General features: G+C 49.0%; 1 protein-coding gene across 1 annotated transcript in view; it reads left to right on the forward strand.

The window, feature by feature from the left end:
- Nucleotides 1–14,573, forward strand: part of znf341 (zinc finger protein 341) — a 68,314-nt gene extending 53,741 nt beyond the window's left edge. The window contains 6 exon segments of the mRNA XM_072515286.1: nucleotides 1,955–2,163; nucleotides 3,642–3,738; nucleotides 5,015–5,147; nucleotides 10,138–10,249; nucleotides 12,820–12,890; nucleotides 13,835–14,573. Of these exon segments, the coding sequence (XP_072371387.1) occupies nucleotides 1,955–2,163; nucleotides 3,642–3,738; nucleotides 5,015–5,147; nucleotides 10,138–10,249; nucleotides 12,820–12,890; nucleotides 13,835–14,328 (1,116 nt within the window). The 3' untranslated portion in view covers nucleotides 14,329–14,573.
- Nucleotides 14,574–16,839: the final 2,266 nt, after the last annotated feature.

The following is a 16,839-nucleotide window of genomic DNA, read 5'->3' on the forward strand; positions in this document are numbered from 1 at the left end:
CCGGCATAATCCTTTTGGTGTTGCCGAGTGGATTTAAATTGCCGCTGTCATTGGCTTGCATCAATTTTAATGCCGAATTTTCCAATTAATAAAGTATCAGTGAGGCCAAACATGGGGTACTGTGTACAGTTTTAGTCTCCTTACCTAACGGAGGACACACTGGCCCTCTGAGGGAGCGCAAAGACAGCTCATCAGACGGGAACATGGCCCGTATTCCACAGGGTTCCGAGGAATGAGAGGCGATCACATTGGAAAATATAATTGTCCTTAAGGGTTTTGACAGGGTAGATGCTCAGTAAATGTTTGAGGGATCTGGAAATGGAAAATGTACTTGAACACTTCTTATTAAAATAAGTAATACGAGGAATTAAGTTTTGTTGCTAACTTTTGGTTGGCTCTTAAATCGTAATTTGCTCTGTTTGTTTAACCTTTGCTCTAGAGTCGCCAGGTATCTTTATGATACCGCCACGAGGTTCAAGTTCAAGTAATGATCAATACCTCAGCACACCAATTAGTAAGATTCAAATCAAAGCACATTTATTATACACAGTAAATCACGACTCATGCATAAACTCTACTTTCTAGGCTATTCCTATCACTAAAAGGCCTATACTTAGCTTCGGACTGGCCCACCAGGTCAGGGGAACAAATGGCCTTTCGTTCAGGTCCGGAGTCTGCAGGATTTAAAGCTGGTATGGACTGGTAGCTAGGAGCGCCTATCTCGTAGCGAGCGTTGACTTGAGACTTACTTGGTTGGGGGCAGCGAGGCAGGTCACTGTCGAGGGTTGGTTCAAGTTGCTGAGTGACCCTGCCAAAGAAGGATGATTTGAACTTGGGGGCTTTACTTTATAGTCCCCAGGGGCTTCCCGCCCTTCGGGGCGGACCCCGTACCTGGTTCCAAGTGATTGGACTGCGTTCCGATCACTTGGATCGATTTCTCCAATGCTGGAGCGGTTCCCTGATCGCCAGGCGGTCCCTGAATGTCCGTTGGCCTCCATTTGTCTTGGCTCCTGTTGGCGCCGAGGAGTCTGGCTTGGCTTTATTCACATTAACTGTTGCGATTGTGCCCTGGAATCGCTCATTACTATGCAGATGGCTGCTGGTTTCAGTTTTGTCTGGTTCCTTACAAGTTTCAATACTCATGATTTCTGTATTTGCTAGTCTTTGCCTGTGTTGGCTGAATTTCCCTTCAGCCTTTGCGGTTCTCCATTTTAAGTCGGGAAGTGGCCAACTCAGGTGGCTACAGTTTTACGATGTGAGAACGAATCTTGCTTTGCAACAGAGGAATAAAGGCTGATGGAGTGCTGCACTATTAGAGGTGTCATCTTTGGGGGGGGGGCAGCACGGTTGCGCAGTGGTTAGCACTGCTGCATCATGGCGCCGAGGTCCCAGGTTCGATCCCGGCTCTGGGTCACTGTCCGTGTGGAATTTGCACATTCTCCCCGTGTTTGCGTGGGTTTCGCCCCCCATAACCCACAGATGTGCAGGTTAGGTGGATTGGCCACGCTAAATTGCCCCTTAATTGGAAAAAATGAATTGGATACTCTAAATTTATATAAAATAAAGAGGTGCCATCTTTGGAAAGAGACATTAAATAGAGGTCCCGTCGGACCGCCGGCTGATGAATTTTGACCGGGATAGAGAATCTAGAACAGTGAGTCACAGCCTCAGAAGAAAGGGTTGGCCATTTAAAACAGAGACGAGGTACGACATCTTCACCCAGAGGGCAGTGAATCTTTGGAATTCTCCAGAGAGCTGTGAATTCTCAGTCATTGAGTATTATTCAAGACCCTGATCGATAGTTTTTTGGGCATTGGGGCAACTGAGAGATTTGGGGATAGTGCAGAATGATGTGATTGGGGTACGAAATCAGCCATGGTCTTGTTGATTGGTGGGTTGGGCTCAAGGCCTACTCCAATTCCTACTTCCTATGATGCGGTCTCCACTTTTTCAGGTGTACAAGTGCGTGGTGAAGAATTGCACTCAGACCTTTGAGAAGCTGGAGGAGTTTGTCGAACACATCAAGAACCATGACGATGAGATAACGTATCGGTGCCACCTCTGTAGTAAGATCTTCCCATCCCTGTACGAGTTGGGCGTCCACCAGTATTCTCACAACCTCTACCCCCAACAGGCACCTAAGAAATGCCCCACCTTTTACAGGTGAGCCAGATGCTCCTTCCAGCTGTTAGGAATGTTGCCATGGTCGATTTACTCCTGCCCCCCGGTCCCAGCAGCTCCCTCCTAACTGCAACCTCCTCCAAAGCACCCCGCCTGCCGGGACCCATCGATCAGGATCTCCAGGTCCCATCCTGCAAACTCTTCCTCTTCCCTGCGCCCCTCAGTGTGCCGTTGTTGAGTTTACCTCACCATCGCCCACCTTGAATCTTTTCAGGATGGTGCGAACTGGAATTCTTCTTCGCCCTCCCTTACCGTCCGCAAGTTTGGAAAACCGTAATCCTGTCACCTCAGCGTGACTGATTCACTCCGTGCCCTGCATGGTCAGCTGTTTTCCTTGGAGCAGAGAGGGCTGAGGGGGGACCTGATCGAGGTGCATACAATTATGAAGGACATAGATAGGCTGGATGGGAAGGAACCTTTCCCCTTGGTGGAGGGCTCAATGACCAGGGAAATAGATTTGAGGTACGGAGCAGCAGATTGAGAGGGGATTTGAGGGAAAATGTTTTCAACCAGAGGGCAGTTGAATTCTGGAACTCGCTGCGTGAAAGGGTGATAGAGGCGGGAACCTTCAACGTTTAAGAAACATTTAGATGGGGCAGCACGGTGGCGCAGTGGGTTAGCCCTGCTGCCTCACGGCGCCGAGGTCCCAGGTTCGATCCCAGCCCTGGGTCACTGTCCGTGTGGAGTTTGCACATTCTCCCCGTGTTTGCGTGGGTTTCACCCCCACAACCCAAAGATGTGCAGGGCAGGTGGATTGGCCACACTAAATTGCCCCTTAATTGGAAAAAATGAATTGGGTACTCTAAATTTTTTTTTAAATGAAACATTTAGATGAGCACTTAAATGCCACAGCATACAAGGTTACGACCAAGTGCTGGAGAATGGGATTAGAACAGATAGGTGCTTGATGGCCGGGTGCGAACGCGATGGACCGAAGAGCCTCTCTCGCTATGCTGTAGAGCAGCCTTGGTGTTGGCTGGAATTTCCCCAAAACCAACCAGGGCAATGAGAGTGGAGTTGGTGCAGAGAGCAGCTGTAGCCGATTGTCACTGTTAACCTTCAAAAGAAAGATTTGTATGTAGAACCGTAGAACGGCCACAGTGCAGAAGGAGGCCGCTCGGCCCATTGAGTCTGCACCAACCCTCCGAAAGAGCACCCTACCTAGGCCCCACTCCCCAGCCCTGGCCCACTCCCTCGCCCTACCCCCGTAACCCCACCTAACTGCACCTATTTGCCCTTTTTAAATCACATTTTTTTCACGAGCTTGTGATATTACAATGAAAACCGAAGTCTGGTGGAATGTGGGAAATGGCAAACAAGCAAGATGCCCCAAACAGCAATGAGCTCATGACCAAGTTACCCATTTTAGCGATGGATAAATATTAGCCTGGACAACATGAAGAACTCTGTTCCTCTTCCATTCAAAACCTAATTCCTCTTATTATTTATTTGGCTTACAGGTGTTCGAGGTGCTTGAGTAAATATTCCACCCCCGAGGCCCTTGAGCATCATCTCCAGACAGCATCTCACAGCTACCCCTGCCCACACTGTCAAAAGGTGAGTACAGGTGTTCTGTGTCCAACATCATCGAACAGCCGACTCTCAACAGGCTTGTGCAGCCAAAGTGAAGGAATAGAATTTCACTTGCCTCCAGCCAACGAAACCCTCCGCAGTGTGACTGCCGATGGAACGTTAGTCTGGCATTCTGCACTCTCCCAATCCCAGTGACGTACCCTGTGGTGGGCCGAGAACGGAATCAATCTGCTGTTCGACCGGAATGGCTGGAGGGTTCCAGCTTGGGACACATCATCCCTCTCTTACCCCTCATCCAGTAAGGAATAATCTCCCCCCGGAAAGGTGCTCTCCAGTCCCACCAATCCAGGAATCACATCAATCAAGGTGCTGTCAGGAAGCTGTCATCGGCATGATGTGATCTGTAGCTCAGTCCAACTCCCTCTTTCCAATGTGCAACGCCCACCACAGCAGCCAGCAATGGAGCCCAGCTCCTGTCCCAGCATCATTTCACCCCGATGCTACGTCACATTCGCCCTGATGTGTCGAATGTTGCTGCTTGTCCTCTGCTCTGGTGGAATCTGTAACATCGGTAAAGGGATTTCCACTTAACAGAACGTGGAATGGATAAAAAGAAAGACAAATGACCCCTAACCCCGTCTCATTGTGGACTCAACTCCTCATTTTACAGTCTTTTTTTAAAGTATTCATTGTCAGTGAGACTAACTTGTTTGTTTCCGATCCATTAATTAGCTGAATTAAAACTCCCCCAGCTGCCACTGTAAGAACATGGGAAACGGGAGAAGGGGTAGATGGTGCAGTTCCTCGAGCCTGCTCTGCCAGGCCTTTGTATTATTAGTCCAATAACGTTGCTGCTGGACACCCCCCCCCCCCCCCCCCCCCCCCCCCCCCCCCATTCAAAATGCGTATTGTCTCGATATCCCATTGAAAACCAGCTTTATGATGAAGATCCTGTGACTTTCACTAATCGAGCAGTTACCAGTGCAACGCCATCTCTGATTTAGTCAAGTACCCTGAGGGTTCATGGACATGGACAGTAGGAACCGGAGGACACCATTCTGCCCGTTGATTGACTAGATCATGCCTGGCGGCAAAACTCTTTATCAATCTCACATTGGCATTATCCTTGAATGGCCAGGATCCCCCCCCCCCCCCCCCCCCCACCCCACCATCCTCCCAGCCGCCAGATTCACTGAATAACTGTCATCCAAACCATGTGTGAGTTGAATGGGGTTTAGTAGGTGCTGCTTGTTCGTCAGTCCTGTTCAAACATGCTGTGTGTTCCCCACCTTGGTCACAGGTCTTCCCGAGTGAACGGTACCTGCGAAGACATCTCCCTGTGCACGGTGGAGGGGGCGTATTCAAGTGTCAGATATGTAAAAAGTCATTCAAAACTGAGCACTATCTCAAACTTCACCTCCTCATTCATTCTGGTGAGTGCACGCCACCTTATCTTCTGGCAATTTAATTTAAAGTTTGCTGCGTTGTTTGAATGCATTGTCGACTCTGGACTTGACCATTCCAACATTCTCCTGTTCAGCCTCCGACCTCACTTCCCTGACATATACATGAGCTCATCCAGAACTCTGTTATCCATATCGTAACTTGTACCAAGTCCTCGTTCACCCATGAAGCCTCTACTCACTGGCTTACATTGGCTCTCATCAGGCAACACTTGCATTTTGGAAATTCTCATCCTTATTTTCAAATCCCTCCATGGCCTTGCTCCTCCCAAAGTCTGTAATCTACCCCCAACCCCACAACTCTCCCGAGATATCTGCGTCCTCCAATTCTAGCCTCTTATGTAATCCTACCATTGGTGGCTACTGAGACCCTAAGCTCTGGGATTTCCTTTGAAACCTCCCTCTTAGGCCAGGCTTATTTTGATAAGGACATGGAGAGATCACACTGAGTAAAATGAAGAAACATAGTTTTATTAACAACACGATATTTACACTGCCCGATAGATAATAATAATCTTTATTGTCACAAGTAGTTAACACCGCAATGAAGTTCCTCGAATTTACAGTGCAGAAGGAGGCCATTCGGCCCATCGAGTCTGCACCGGCTCTTGGAAAGAGCACCCCACCCAAGCCCACACCCCCACTCTATCCCCATAACCCAGTAACCCCACCCAACACTAAGGGCAATTTTGGACACAAAGGGCGATTTAGCATGGCCAATCCACCTAACCTGCACATCTTTGGACTGTGGGAGGAAACCGGAGCACCCGGAGGAAACCCATGCACACACGGGGGGAACGTGCAGAGTCCGCACAGACAGTGACCCAAGCCGGAATCGAACTTGGGACCCTGGAGCTGTGAAGCAATTGTGCTAACCACTATGCTACCGATTTGCCCAAAAGTTACTGTGAAATTCCCCTAGTCTCCACATTCCGGCGCCTGTTTGGGTACACTGAGGGAGAATTCCAAATAATCAACAGTATCTTTCGGGCCTTGTGGGGGGAAACTGGAGTATCCGGAGGAAACCCACGCAGACACAGGGAGAACGAGCAGACTCCGCACAGTGACCCAGGGTAAGTGAATCGGTCACACTAAATTGCCCCTTAATTGGGAAAATAAAGAATTGGCGCTTTAAATTTAATGGAAAAAGTGTTTTAAAGTAAGGCACTGACCAGAACAGGAAGCCGGTAAGGGATGGGAAGCACGGTAGCACAGTGGTTAGCACTGTTGCTTCACAGCTCCAGGGTCCCAGGTTCGATTCCCAGCTTGGGTCACTGTCTGTGCGGAGTCAGCACGTTCTCCCCGTGTCTGCGTGGGTCTCCTCCGGGTGCTCCGGTTTCCGCCCACAAATCCCGAAAGACGTGCTTGTACATTCTGAATTCTCCCTCTATGACCCGAACAGGCGCCGGAGTGTGGTGACTAGGGGCTTTTCACAGTAACTTCATTCCAGTGTTAATGTAAGCCGACTTGTGGCAATAATAAAGATTATTATTATTCTGAAAGGAAGTTGCAATCCAATGTCTCCTGTTTTGCTACTTGCCATTTTAGTTGGCTGTGACTCTGTGGACCACGCTCTCCCCTCCGAATCTGAAAATCGTGGGTTCAAATCCCACTCCAGAGACGTGAGCCCGAAATCCAGTTTGACAGTAGCAGTGTGGCACTGCGGAGGGCAGACGCGGTATTGTCGGAGGTGCCGTCTCCGGATCAGCTATTAACCCAGGACCTGCCCGCCCCCTCGGGCAGAGGCAAAAAGATTCCCTGGCATTATTTAGACGATGAGCAGGAGAATTCTCCCAGATGTACAGCCTGGCTACTTCATCACATGGCTGCTTTTGGCACCTTGCTGTACCCCAATCCCCTCTCTCCCAATGGTGACTTCACACAAAATGCTTTGGGATATTGCGACGTTGCGATGTAAATACCTTCACACTGTTACAACAAAATTGCAACCGAAACATCTGAAGATGAACAGTGAAAGACAATGAGGCAGCTGAAGTGGTGGATGGGGTGAGGGGGAGGGAATGCTGGTTTCAAGCCCGTTAATTGCATCCATATTCATGGTTTACTTTAATTTACACATTGCTGCCGTTGTGGGGTGGGGGTGACGCTGCTGTCCCTGGCGGGGGATTGGAGCTTAGCAACGGGCGCCAAAGCCCATTTTTCCAGGGGGCGCTCCAAGTTCCGCCCGATTGGAAATCCCGATGCCGACATCGGGAAATGGAGAACCCACCACAGGACCTATTATTCTGTTAAAAAATGCCAATTACAATACCTTTGGGATGGGAATCTGGTTACTGTAATTACAAGACTCTGGAGATGAGCAATGGAGAAGTTGTTTACCATGTGTTTATAACCCCCACGAGAATCACAGGGAAACAACTATTGATCTCCCCGTGGGACCCGGGCAGTACCAGCTCCCTCGGTAGGGGGTTAGAGGCCAGTCACCTGGAGCTCGTTAAGGCGGGGGCTAAAAGCAGGCGCAACGTGGGGCCTGCTGAGACCTGGTGAGACCCCGCCCAGCGAGGTCTGCACTGGGAGTGATGCAGTGATAAAACTGTAATTGTAAATATGTAAATAAATTCATCATCGTTACCGACTATGGATGTTAGATAAATGAATATTTATCACTCCCAAAGGAGCTGAAATTAATTTTTATTCATACTTCGCAGCACGAAGTCTATTAAGCTTATTAACAGCTGTTAAATCATTTTGCTATTACCCAGAGTGTCATCCAGAAAATATAATCCATTAAAACTCCCTTGGTTCATTACTCCGGTTTTCACGACAGAAGTTCGACCTTGGTCTGTGTTTCTTTTAAATCTATTCATTTACAGGATGTGGGTGTTGCCGGCTAGGATTTATTTACTCTCCAATCCTAATTGCCCTTGAGAAGGTGGTAATGAGCTGCCTTCTTGATCTGTTGCAATCCCTGTGGTGTAGGTGCACCCACCGTGCTGTTAGGGAGGGAGCTCCAGCATTTTGACCCAGCGACAGTGAAGGAAGGGCAGATGTATTTCCAAGTCAGGGTGGTGAATGATTTGAGAGGAACCTGCAGGTGGTGTTGATCTCGTACATCTGCTGCCTTTGTCCTTCGAGGTGGCGGATTTCTGTCCCTTCATATCGCAGTGACCTCGTCCAGCCCGACAACCTCCGAGCTCCCTGCGCACCTCCCAATTCTGGCCTCTTATGCATACCTCAATCCATTCTGCCACCTGGACCATGAACTCTGGAGCTCCGCCCCCGAGCCTCTCCGCCCCTTTCTCTTCCTTTAACACATTCCTTGAAACCTATCTTGCCGAATAAGCTTGTGGTCGCCTGAAGCAAAACTCCCTCATGTGACTCTCTGTCGGTAGGTTTGATAACTCGCCTGTGAAGCACCTTGCGATGGTTTTCTAGGATAATAGTGCCGTAAATCGCAGGTTGTAGTTGACGAGCTTAGACGTGCGGGTTAGGTGGATTGCTCACCGCAAATTGCCCCTTAGTGTCCAAAAGGTGGTGGAGTTACAAGGTTGGGGTTGAGGGGTGAGCTTAAGTAGGGTGCTCTTTCCAAGGGCCGGTGCAGACTCGATGGGCCGAATGGCCTCCTTCTGCACTGTAGGGTTTCTATGACCAGGTGAACAGGCGATGGAGCAGATGATTTCTGAAATGAAAGCACTGTAGCCACCTTGTCGCGGAGTCTGAAGAAAGCATGTGCTGAATTAACTAACCTCATGAGCTTAATCTCCTGATGTAGATTTAATGATTAAACAATACTAAACACAGGGCTATCACTTTCCACTAACAGCGGGGTTGGTAACAAGAGGAAACACATTTAAGATAATTGACAAAACAAAAACCAGGGGCATGATTATGAGAAAGTATATTTTTTTATTTACGGCAGATTGTTGAAAACATTTAAGGCTGGGTTAGATGATAGGTTTTGGCGGAACGGGGAATCGAGGGATAGGGGAGTGGGCGGCTCAATGGAATTGAAGCCCAGGGTCAGCCGCGATTTTATTGAACGGCACAGCAGGCTCGACGGGCCGAATGGTCTACTCTTTTCTCGAGCTCTGGTATGGAATGTATGGATTTAACAGTAACTTTCAAAAAGTAATTGGATAAATAATTGAAGAGGGGAAGATTTACAGGGGGCTCTGGGCTCTGATAGGGCGACTATTGAGACTAACCCGAGCAGTTTTTTCAAATAGCCAGCACGGATATGATGGGCTGAATGGCGGGGTCTTGAATATAAAACTCTATATGGACTGTGGAAATGCTATTTGCAGGGTTTAATATAGGGGTTGCAGTGTTAAATGGATACCCTAGCTTTGCTGAGTAGAGACAGAATGTTTTGCTTCTTGAGATTTTTGACAAACTTGGACGAATGGTCAACCCCCACCCAAGGCCCCGCTGCATTGACTGCACAGGTTTGCGAGCTCGTATATTTGTTCAGGTTTGTGGCCGATTCAGTGATGGTCTTTGCTCGGTCTGTACTAAACCCTTTTTAAATGGAATTTGTGGAATGTGGGTGTCGCTGGCTAAAAGCCGGCATTTATTGTCCATTCCTAATTGATGTTGAGACGGTGGCGGTGAGCTGCCTTCTTGAGCCGCTGCAGACCATGAGGTGTAGGTCCACCCACAGAGCTGTTAGGGAGGGAGTTCCAGGAGTTTTGACTCCGCGACGGTGAAGGAAAGGTTCCAAGTCAGGATGGTGAGAGGCTTGGAGGGGATCATGCAGGTAATGTTTCCATGCGTCTGCTGCCCTTGTCCTTCTAGGTGGCAGAGGTGGTGGGTTTGGAAGGTGCTGTCGAAGGCGCCTTGGCGAGTTCCTGTAGTGCATCTTGTAGATGGTACACACGGCTGCCACTGTTCGTCGGCGGCGGAGGGGGTGAATATTTAAGGTGGTGCGTGGGGAGCATCTTCGGTGTTGTTGGACCTCAGTCGGCCCAATTTTATTCCTTTCCTCATTGTTTTTGAACAGGTGAAAAGCCGTTTAAGTGCACGTTGTGTTTAGCAGCTTTTAATCGCAAAGATAAAGTGAAGAGGCACATGTTAACCCATGACCCTGTCAAGAAATTCAAGTGCCCTTTCAGGTAGGTTTAATTTTATTCTGGAACTTTGAGCATTCAGCTCCATGTGTCTTTACCAGAAAGTGTCTCGTCCTCTCAGCTGGCAGAGAAACATTTCCCACTGTAATTGGGCAAAGTGGCTGAAATAATTATACTCTCTCCCTTGAGCCTCTGAGGATGAAAGTATCAGGACAGTAAAGCTCAGTAAGAATTATTTTGAATATTGTTGAAAAGAGACATGTTGCTGAAGTTTTTGCCTTGCACTCATCAGACAAATACAAAGAAAATAAATTTCAAACAATCCCAACAATTGGTACCACAGGCGAAAAGGGTGCTGATTAGTTGGCAAGTTGACTCAGATTGGTCGAGGCATTGCCAGGAAAAAAATAACAGGGAACTATAAACTCCCCAAGCTCCCGGGGGATTCAAAGAAAGTGCAAGACTTGAACACGTTCCTTTTGTTTGCAGAGAATGTGTCCCTGAGTAAGAATGTTTGTTACCTCTAGCAAGTATAAATGAATCATGTTACAACCAGTTACAAATTACTATGAGACCGAATAAGCCAGAGAGAGAGTGTGTCAGTGTGTCAAATCCCACCAGGAGATTTTGAGAAGTTGAATTGAATTTAATAAATCTGTAAATTAAAATACCAGCGTCAGTCAAAGTGATTGTCAGGGTGTTTCCCGCTGGCTTTGCTGGCGAGTTCTCACCGCTATTCAATGACACTTAGTCACTTTTTTGGGCCCTGGGGAATTTCCCACTGATTTAGGCCACACTCCGAGATTGGGCCGCCATTTTGAAAGGGTGCCCCGATCTCTAGGTGAGCTTTTGGTCCCCCCCCCACCCATGGGCAATGTCATTCTCGCCCCCCCCCCCCCCACACACACATGGGCATTATACCCCCCCCCCCAAGTGAGGACACCCCACTATGGGTCCCTGGGGGCCCCCCTCATCAGGCCCTCCCAAGCCCCCTTCCAGCACGCCCCTCTTTCAGCACCCCCAACTCGCCCCCCGCCCCCCCCCCCAACCTCCTGGAGGCCCATACATACTTGCCCTGCACACCCCCAACCTCCAGACCTTCTCTCCACCCTCCTTTCATGGGCATGGTCCCCCTCGGCCCCTGAGCCTTGGCAGTGCCACCCGGGCATCCTTCCACTGCCACTCTGACATCTGGGTAGTGTTGCTGCCAGCTTGGCAGTGCCACCCGGGCCAGCATTGATCATGAGGTGGATCGAGGGAGGCCAGTAGATCCCAGGGAGGTAGGCCTTAAGTAGGTTTACGACCTGCTTTAGTGAGCGCCCGTTTAGGCCTGCCCCTTTTGGGTGGCAGTGCCAAGGTGCCCACATTCCCGGGGGAGGGCCAGGGGGCCACTTTGCACCATTCCCTGGCCACCCAGGGACCTCCAATGGCCTGGGGGACTCCCTGAGTGCCGTTCTGCCTGGTCCACGCTTGGGTGGACCTGTACAGAGAGCAACCCGGCTGAGGCCTCCCTGGGGAGGCCTGTAGATCGTGGGTAAGTACACTTAAGTTGGTTTAAAAGCGACTTGCGTGCGCACGGACTGGTCTCGCCCATTGTGGGAGCTGGTTAGAATCTGCGAGGCATCGTGACTCCCCGGGAAGCTTGTGGGAGGCTCCCCCAGCATCTACCGGCCACGTTGCGCTCCGGCTCGGGCACGGCATGGCCAGTAGATTGCGCTCAGAAAGTTGTTTTTATCCATTCCTGACTGCCCTCCATTTCAGAGGGCATTTGAGAGCCAACCGCATTGCTGTGTATCAGGAGTCACAGGTAGGCCAGGCCAGGTAAGGACCAGATTTCCTTCCTTAAAGGACTTTAGTGAACCAGATGGGGTTTTTAACAATGGTTTTCACCAAATTTCACCATCAGTCGTGGCGGATTTTGAACCCAGGTCCCCAGATCTTGCTCTGGGTCTCTGGATTCTGGTCCAGTGACAATACCACTGTGTCACTGTGGATATTATGATGCATAAGGGATCGCAGTTGCAGCCACGGTAGGACCTGACGGCCTTTGTCATGTGAATATAATGTTCAGGACACCGGGCAGCCTTGAGATTTTGCTGAGGGTCAATAGATTTATCCGTCACTGATAAAAACCGCTTACCTGGTGTTACGTCAGTTCGATGTATTTCCCCCCCCCCCCCCCATGCACGACCCGCCCTCTACTCCCTTCTCCCCCTTCACTTTTCAGTGTCTGATTCTAGCTGCGGGAATGTAAGAATCTTCCCTTGGCTCGGCATAGGCCGTAGTTTCCCCGACAGTGGATCAGTCGATCCCTCTCAGCCCGAAGGAAGTGCCTGTTTCCGGAGGGGGCCAGCCTGAGGAAAATTACCTCCGTGTAAAGAGAGAAATGCCCTCTGAAGAATTAAACAATAAATAATTAAATTAACTGCATATCAATCATACAAAGCTCCCATCCTTCATATCTGTGTGGTATCCCAAGCGATTGGTCTGTATTGGCCCAATTGCTGTTCCACCCCAAGTGCTTGGTCAGTATTGGCCAATGGCAGTTTCTAACCGTGGTGCTGTAATGTATGAATTAATGATTGGGTACGCTCTCTGCTTTGTATCACTCACAGGGTACACTCGGGTTGTACAAAGGAATTCAATAGGCCTGACAAACTAAAGGCTCACATAATTGCACACTCAGGTATGTGAGGAGAAAACATTACTCCTGTTTGCTAATTTAGCCCTTTAAAGAAAAACGTTTATTTTTGTCTTTGTGTGAGTGCCAGTGTAATATATTGCTTTTCCAAACATCCCTTCCCAAAATCAAAAAGGATTTGAGTGACCGAGGCTAATGTGTTGCCTGACTACAGATAAACGACCCCCAGCCCTCCCCTACCCACTTTCCCGGCGTATAAAGTGGGCGCTATAATTGACCACAACAGGCCAGTTCGAGGGAAAAGGAATAATTGGCAAGGTTCTTGCTGTAGGTTGCCACTGGATACTGTGTTTGGCGGATGAGCGAGCACAGTATTGAGATACATCCGTGATGCCCTCTGTGGTCGAATTGCCTGCAAACACGATCTGAGACCCAAGACATACAGAATGAACGAAATGAAATGAAAATCGCTTATTGTCACAAGTAGGCTTCAAATGTAGTTCCTGTGAAAAGCCCCTAGAATAGACACTTGTTTGAGATATCAGAGGGTAACTGTAGAAGCTTGTTCCAGCATGAATTGCCAACATTCGGATGTAGGACTAAGTCCTCCAAATCCTGAACATTTTTAAACCCATATCTGAGGGAAACGAAATGGAATGATCTTAGAATTTAGGTTTGTAACTGAGCTGGCTTTGACTGCATTGTGTGGGAGTGTGAAGAAATGTTTCCTGTTTCTCCTGAATGGTCGAACTCTGATTTATATCCCTTTGTCCGAAACTCCCCCCCCATCAACGGAGAAAGTCTCCAGGTAACCCATCAATTCCTTCCAAAATCCCCCAAAACCTCAATCAGCACTTACCTAATGCAAACTGCATTGCCGTTTTTAATGGCTTTTCAGTAGTTTATGGGTTGTGCTCCAATCTGGGATTGCTTTGGTGGATTGACAGATGTTTGCTGATGGGGCTCTTTGTTTGTTTTTTGGGTTATAGGGATCAAGCCGTACAAGTGCCAATATTGCAGCAAAAGCTTTAGCCGGCGAGCTCACATGATGGAACACCAACACTCGCACACGGACACCTACACCATCCGCTGTGGACCCTGTGGCAAAGGCTTCACGCGCGAGAAATACCTCAAACAGCACCGGTGCGGGCCCTTCGCTGGGCGGGGGGAGGAGCGGCAGGTGAGGAAGCGGCGCTGCGGGGCCCGCAGGGGGCCCTGCAAACCCAACAGGGCCACGGTCGGGGGCCACGTGGCTCCGGGAACGCAGAGGACAGGGGCCGAAGAGCAACAACCGAGGGCCAAGGAGCGCGAGGAGGAGCACGTGATTGTCCTGTCCGAATCGGACGATGCGAACGCCACCGGCAGCGCCAGTCAGACCTGGCTGGCTGTCTCGGGGCCTGGCAGCGCCAATCTGTCAGAGCTGCCAAGCAGCCAGGGTGTCACCATGGTCACAGTTCCAGTTTATATTCAAGCCTCTCAGTAACGAGACTCTGGACTTTACCACTACAGCAAAGACTTTTTTTTATATATTAAATATATATATATACAATAAAAAATATCACCGAGAGACTTTGTCAGAGAGAAACTGGGAAAAAGGTACCGAGTCATCTTTTCATCCTGGCATTCTTTGCATAGAGTTACACAATCTGAGCTGGGTTTATTATATCGGGACTAAATCGCCGCGTTCAACAGCCTTCCGATCGCAAATAAAAGACACATTTCCAGAAAAAGCACAAACGGTTTTCTCGCAAATGGTTTGCTTCCGGCTGATAGCAAGGGAAAGGTACAAAGTGTGGTAATGTGTGGGCTAAACTCTGATCGTTCAATGTGACAAAGTGTGAAGACTTTGCATCCAAGGAATTAGGAAAACCCCGCATTTCTATAGCACCGTTTACCAACCTCAGGATGTCCCAAAGCTCATGATAGCCGATGAAGTAGTTTTAGAAGTGCAGTCACTTCTGTGATCACAGTAGCCCCCCCCCACAAACAGCAAGGTGGGTAATGACCAATTTGCTTTCGAGATGTTGAATTGAGGGATAAATACTGCTGGCAAAATATTCATTAATGACCTGGAGGAAGGAACTGAAGGCACTGTTGCTAAGTTTGCAGATGACACAAAGATCTGTAGAGGGACAGGTAGTATTGAGGAAGCAAGGGGGCTGCAGAAGGACTTGGACAAGCTAGGAGAGTGGGCAATGAAGTGGCAAATGAAATACAATGCGGAAATGTGTGAGATTATGCACTTTGGAAGGAGGAATTTAGACACAGACTATTTTCTAACTGGGGAAATGCTTAGGAAATCAGAAGCACAAAGGGACTTGGGAGTCCTTGTTCACAATTCTCTTAAGGTTAACGTGCAGGTTCAGCCGGCAGTTAGGAAGGCAAATGCAATGTTAGCATTCATGTCAAGAGGGCTAGAATACAAGACCAGGGATGTACTTCTGAGGCTGTATAAGGCTGTAGTCAGACCCCATTTGGAGTACTGTGAGCAGTTTTGAGCCTGTATCTAAGGAAGGATGGGCTGGCCTTGGAAAGGGTCCAGAGGAGGTTCACAAGAATGATCCCTGGAATGAAGAGCTTGTTGTATGAGGAACGGTTGAGGACTCTGTGTCTGTACTTGTTGGAGTTTAGAAGGAGGAGGGGGGGATCTTATTGAAACTTACAGGATACTGCAAGGCCTGGATAGAGTGGACGTGGAGAGGGTGTTTCCACTTGTACAAAAAACTAGAAGCAGAGGACACAATCTCAGATCCTTTAAAACAGAGATGAGGAGGAATTTCTTCAGCCAGAGTGTGGTGAATCTATGGAACTCTTTGCCGCAGAAGGCCAAATCACTGAGTATCTTTCAGGCGGAGATAGATAGGTTCTTGATTAATAAGGGGATCAGGGTTTATGGGGAGAAGGCAAGAGAATGGGGGTGAGAAACAGGTCAGCCATGAATGAATGGCGGAGCAGACTCGATGGGCCGAGTGGCCTAATTCTGCTTCTGTGTCTTATGGTCTTATACTGTCCCAGGCGGCAGGGAGAACTTGCCATCTCTTTGAAATAGTGCTCTGGGGTCTTTTACATCCATCGGAGAGGATTTGCTTTAACTTCTCGTTGAAAAGGCAGGACCCCGACAGGGAAGGCCTCCCTTAGTAACGCTCCAGTCTCGGGAATGGGACTGAACCCAAACCTCCAAATTCAGAGACAAAGATGCAGCCGACCGATGCACGGCTGATGTGGGGAAGGGCTCGGCCAACACAATTGAACACAATTGTGAAACTTCGAGAATTTTTTTTTTTAAAGTAAATTTAGAGTACCCAATTCATTTTTTCCAATTAAGGGGCAATTTAGCGCGGCCAATCCACCTGCCCTGCACATCTTTGGGCTGTGGGGGTGAAACCCACGCAAACACGGGGAGAATGTGCAAACTCCACACGGACAGTGACCCAGAGCCGGGATCGAACCTGGGACCTCGGCGCCCTGAGGCAGCAGGGCTAACCCACTGCGCCACCGTGCTGCCTGAAACTTCTAAATTTGAGAGCAGAGACAGACAATGTAGTTCAGCAGAAGCTCGGTCAAGTCAGCGGCAGATACAGACGCAGAGTTTTACAGGGGCTGGGCGATGGGAGGCTGGTCAGGAGTGCGTTAGAATAGTTGAGTCTGGATGCGTCAAAGGCGTGGGTGAGGGTTTCTGCAGCAGATTCAGTGAGGCGATGACGGATACAAGAGACGTGTCGGTGAGAAATAGACGCTGTCCGTGCTGAGAGGCTATGGAGTCAGAAACTCGCCTCGCGGTCGAGAATGACACCAGGGTTGCGAAAAATCTGGTTCAGCCAGAGACAGCAGCAAAGGAGAGAGATGGATTCAGAGGTGGGTGGGTCCAATATTTGGAAGATATTTTGGGGGGTCTAATATTTGATGACGGGTATGCAATGTGACACGTCAAAGTCAGCAGAAGGGCTGAGAGAGAGATGAACTGAACAGAGAGAGAATCTGATGTTTTACGATT

This window comes from Scyliorhinus torazame, chromosome 8, assembly GCF_047496885.1.
Source record: "Scyliorhinus torazame isolate Kashiwa2021f chromosome 8, sScyTor2.1, whole genome shotgun sequence".
Taxonomy (NCBI): domain Eukaryota; kingdom Metazoa; phylum Chordata; class Chondrichthyes; order Carcharhiniformes; family Scyliorhinidae; genus Scyliorhinus; species Scyliorhinus torazame.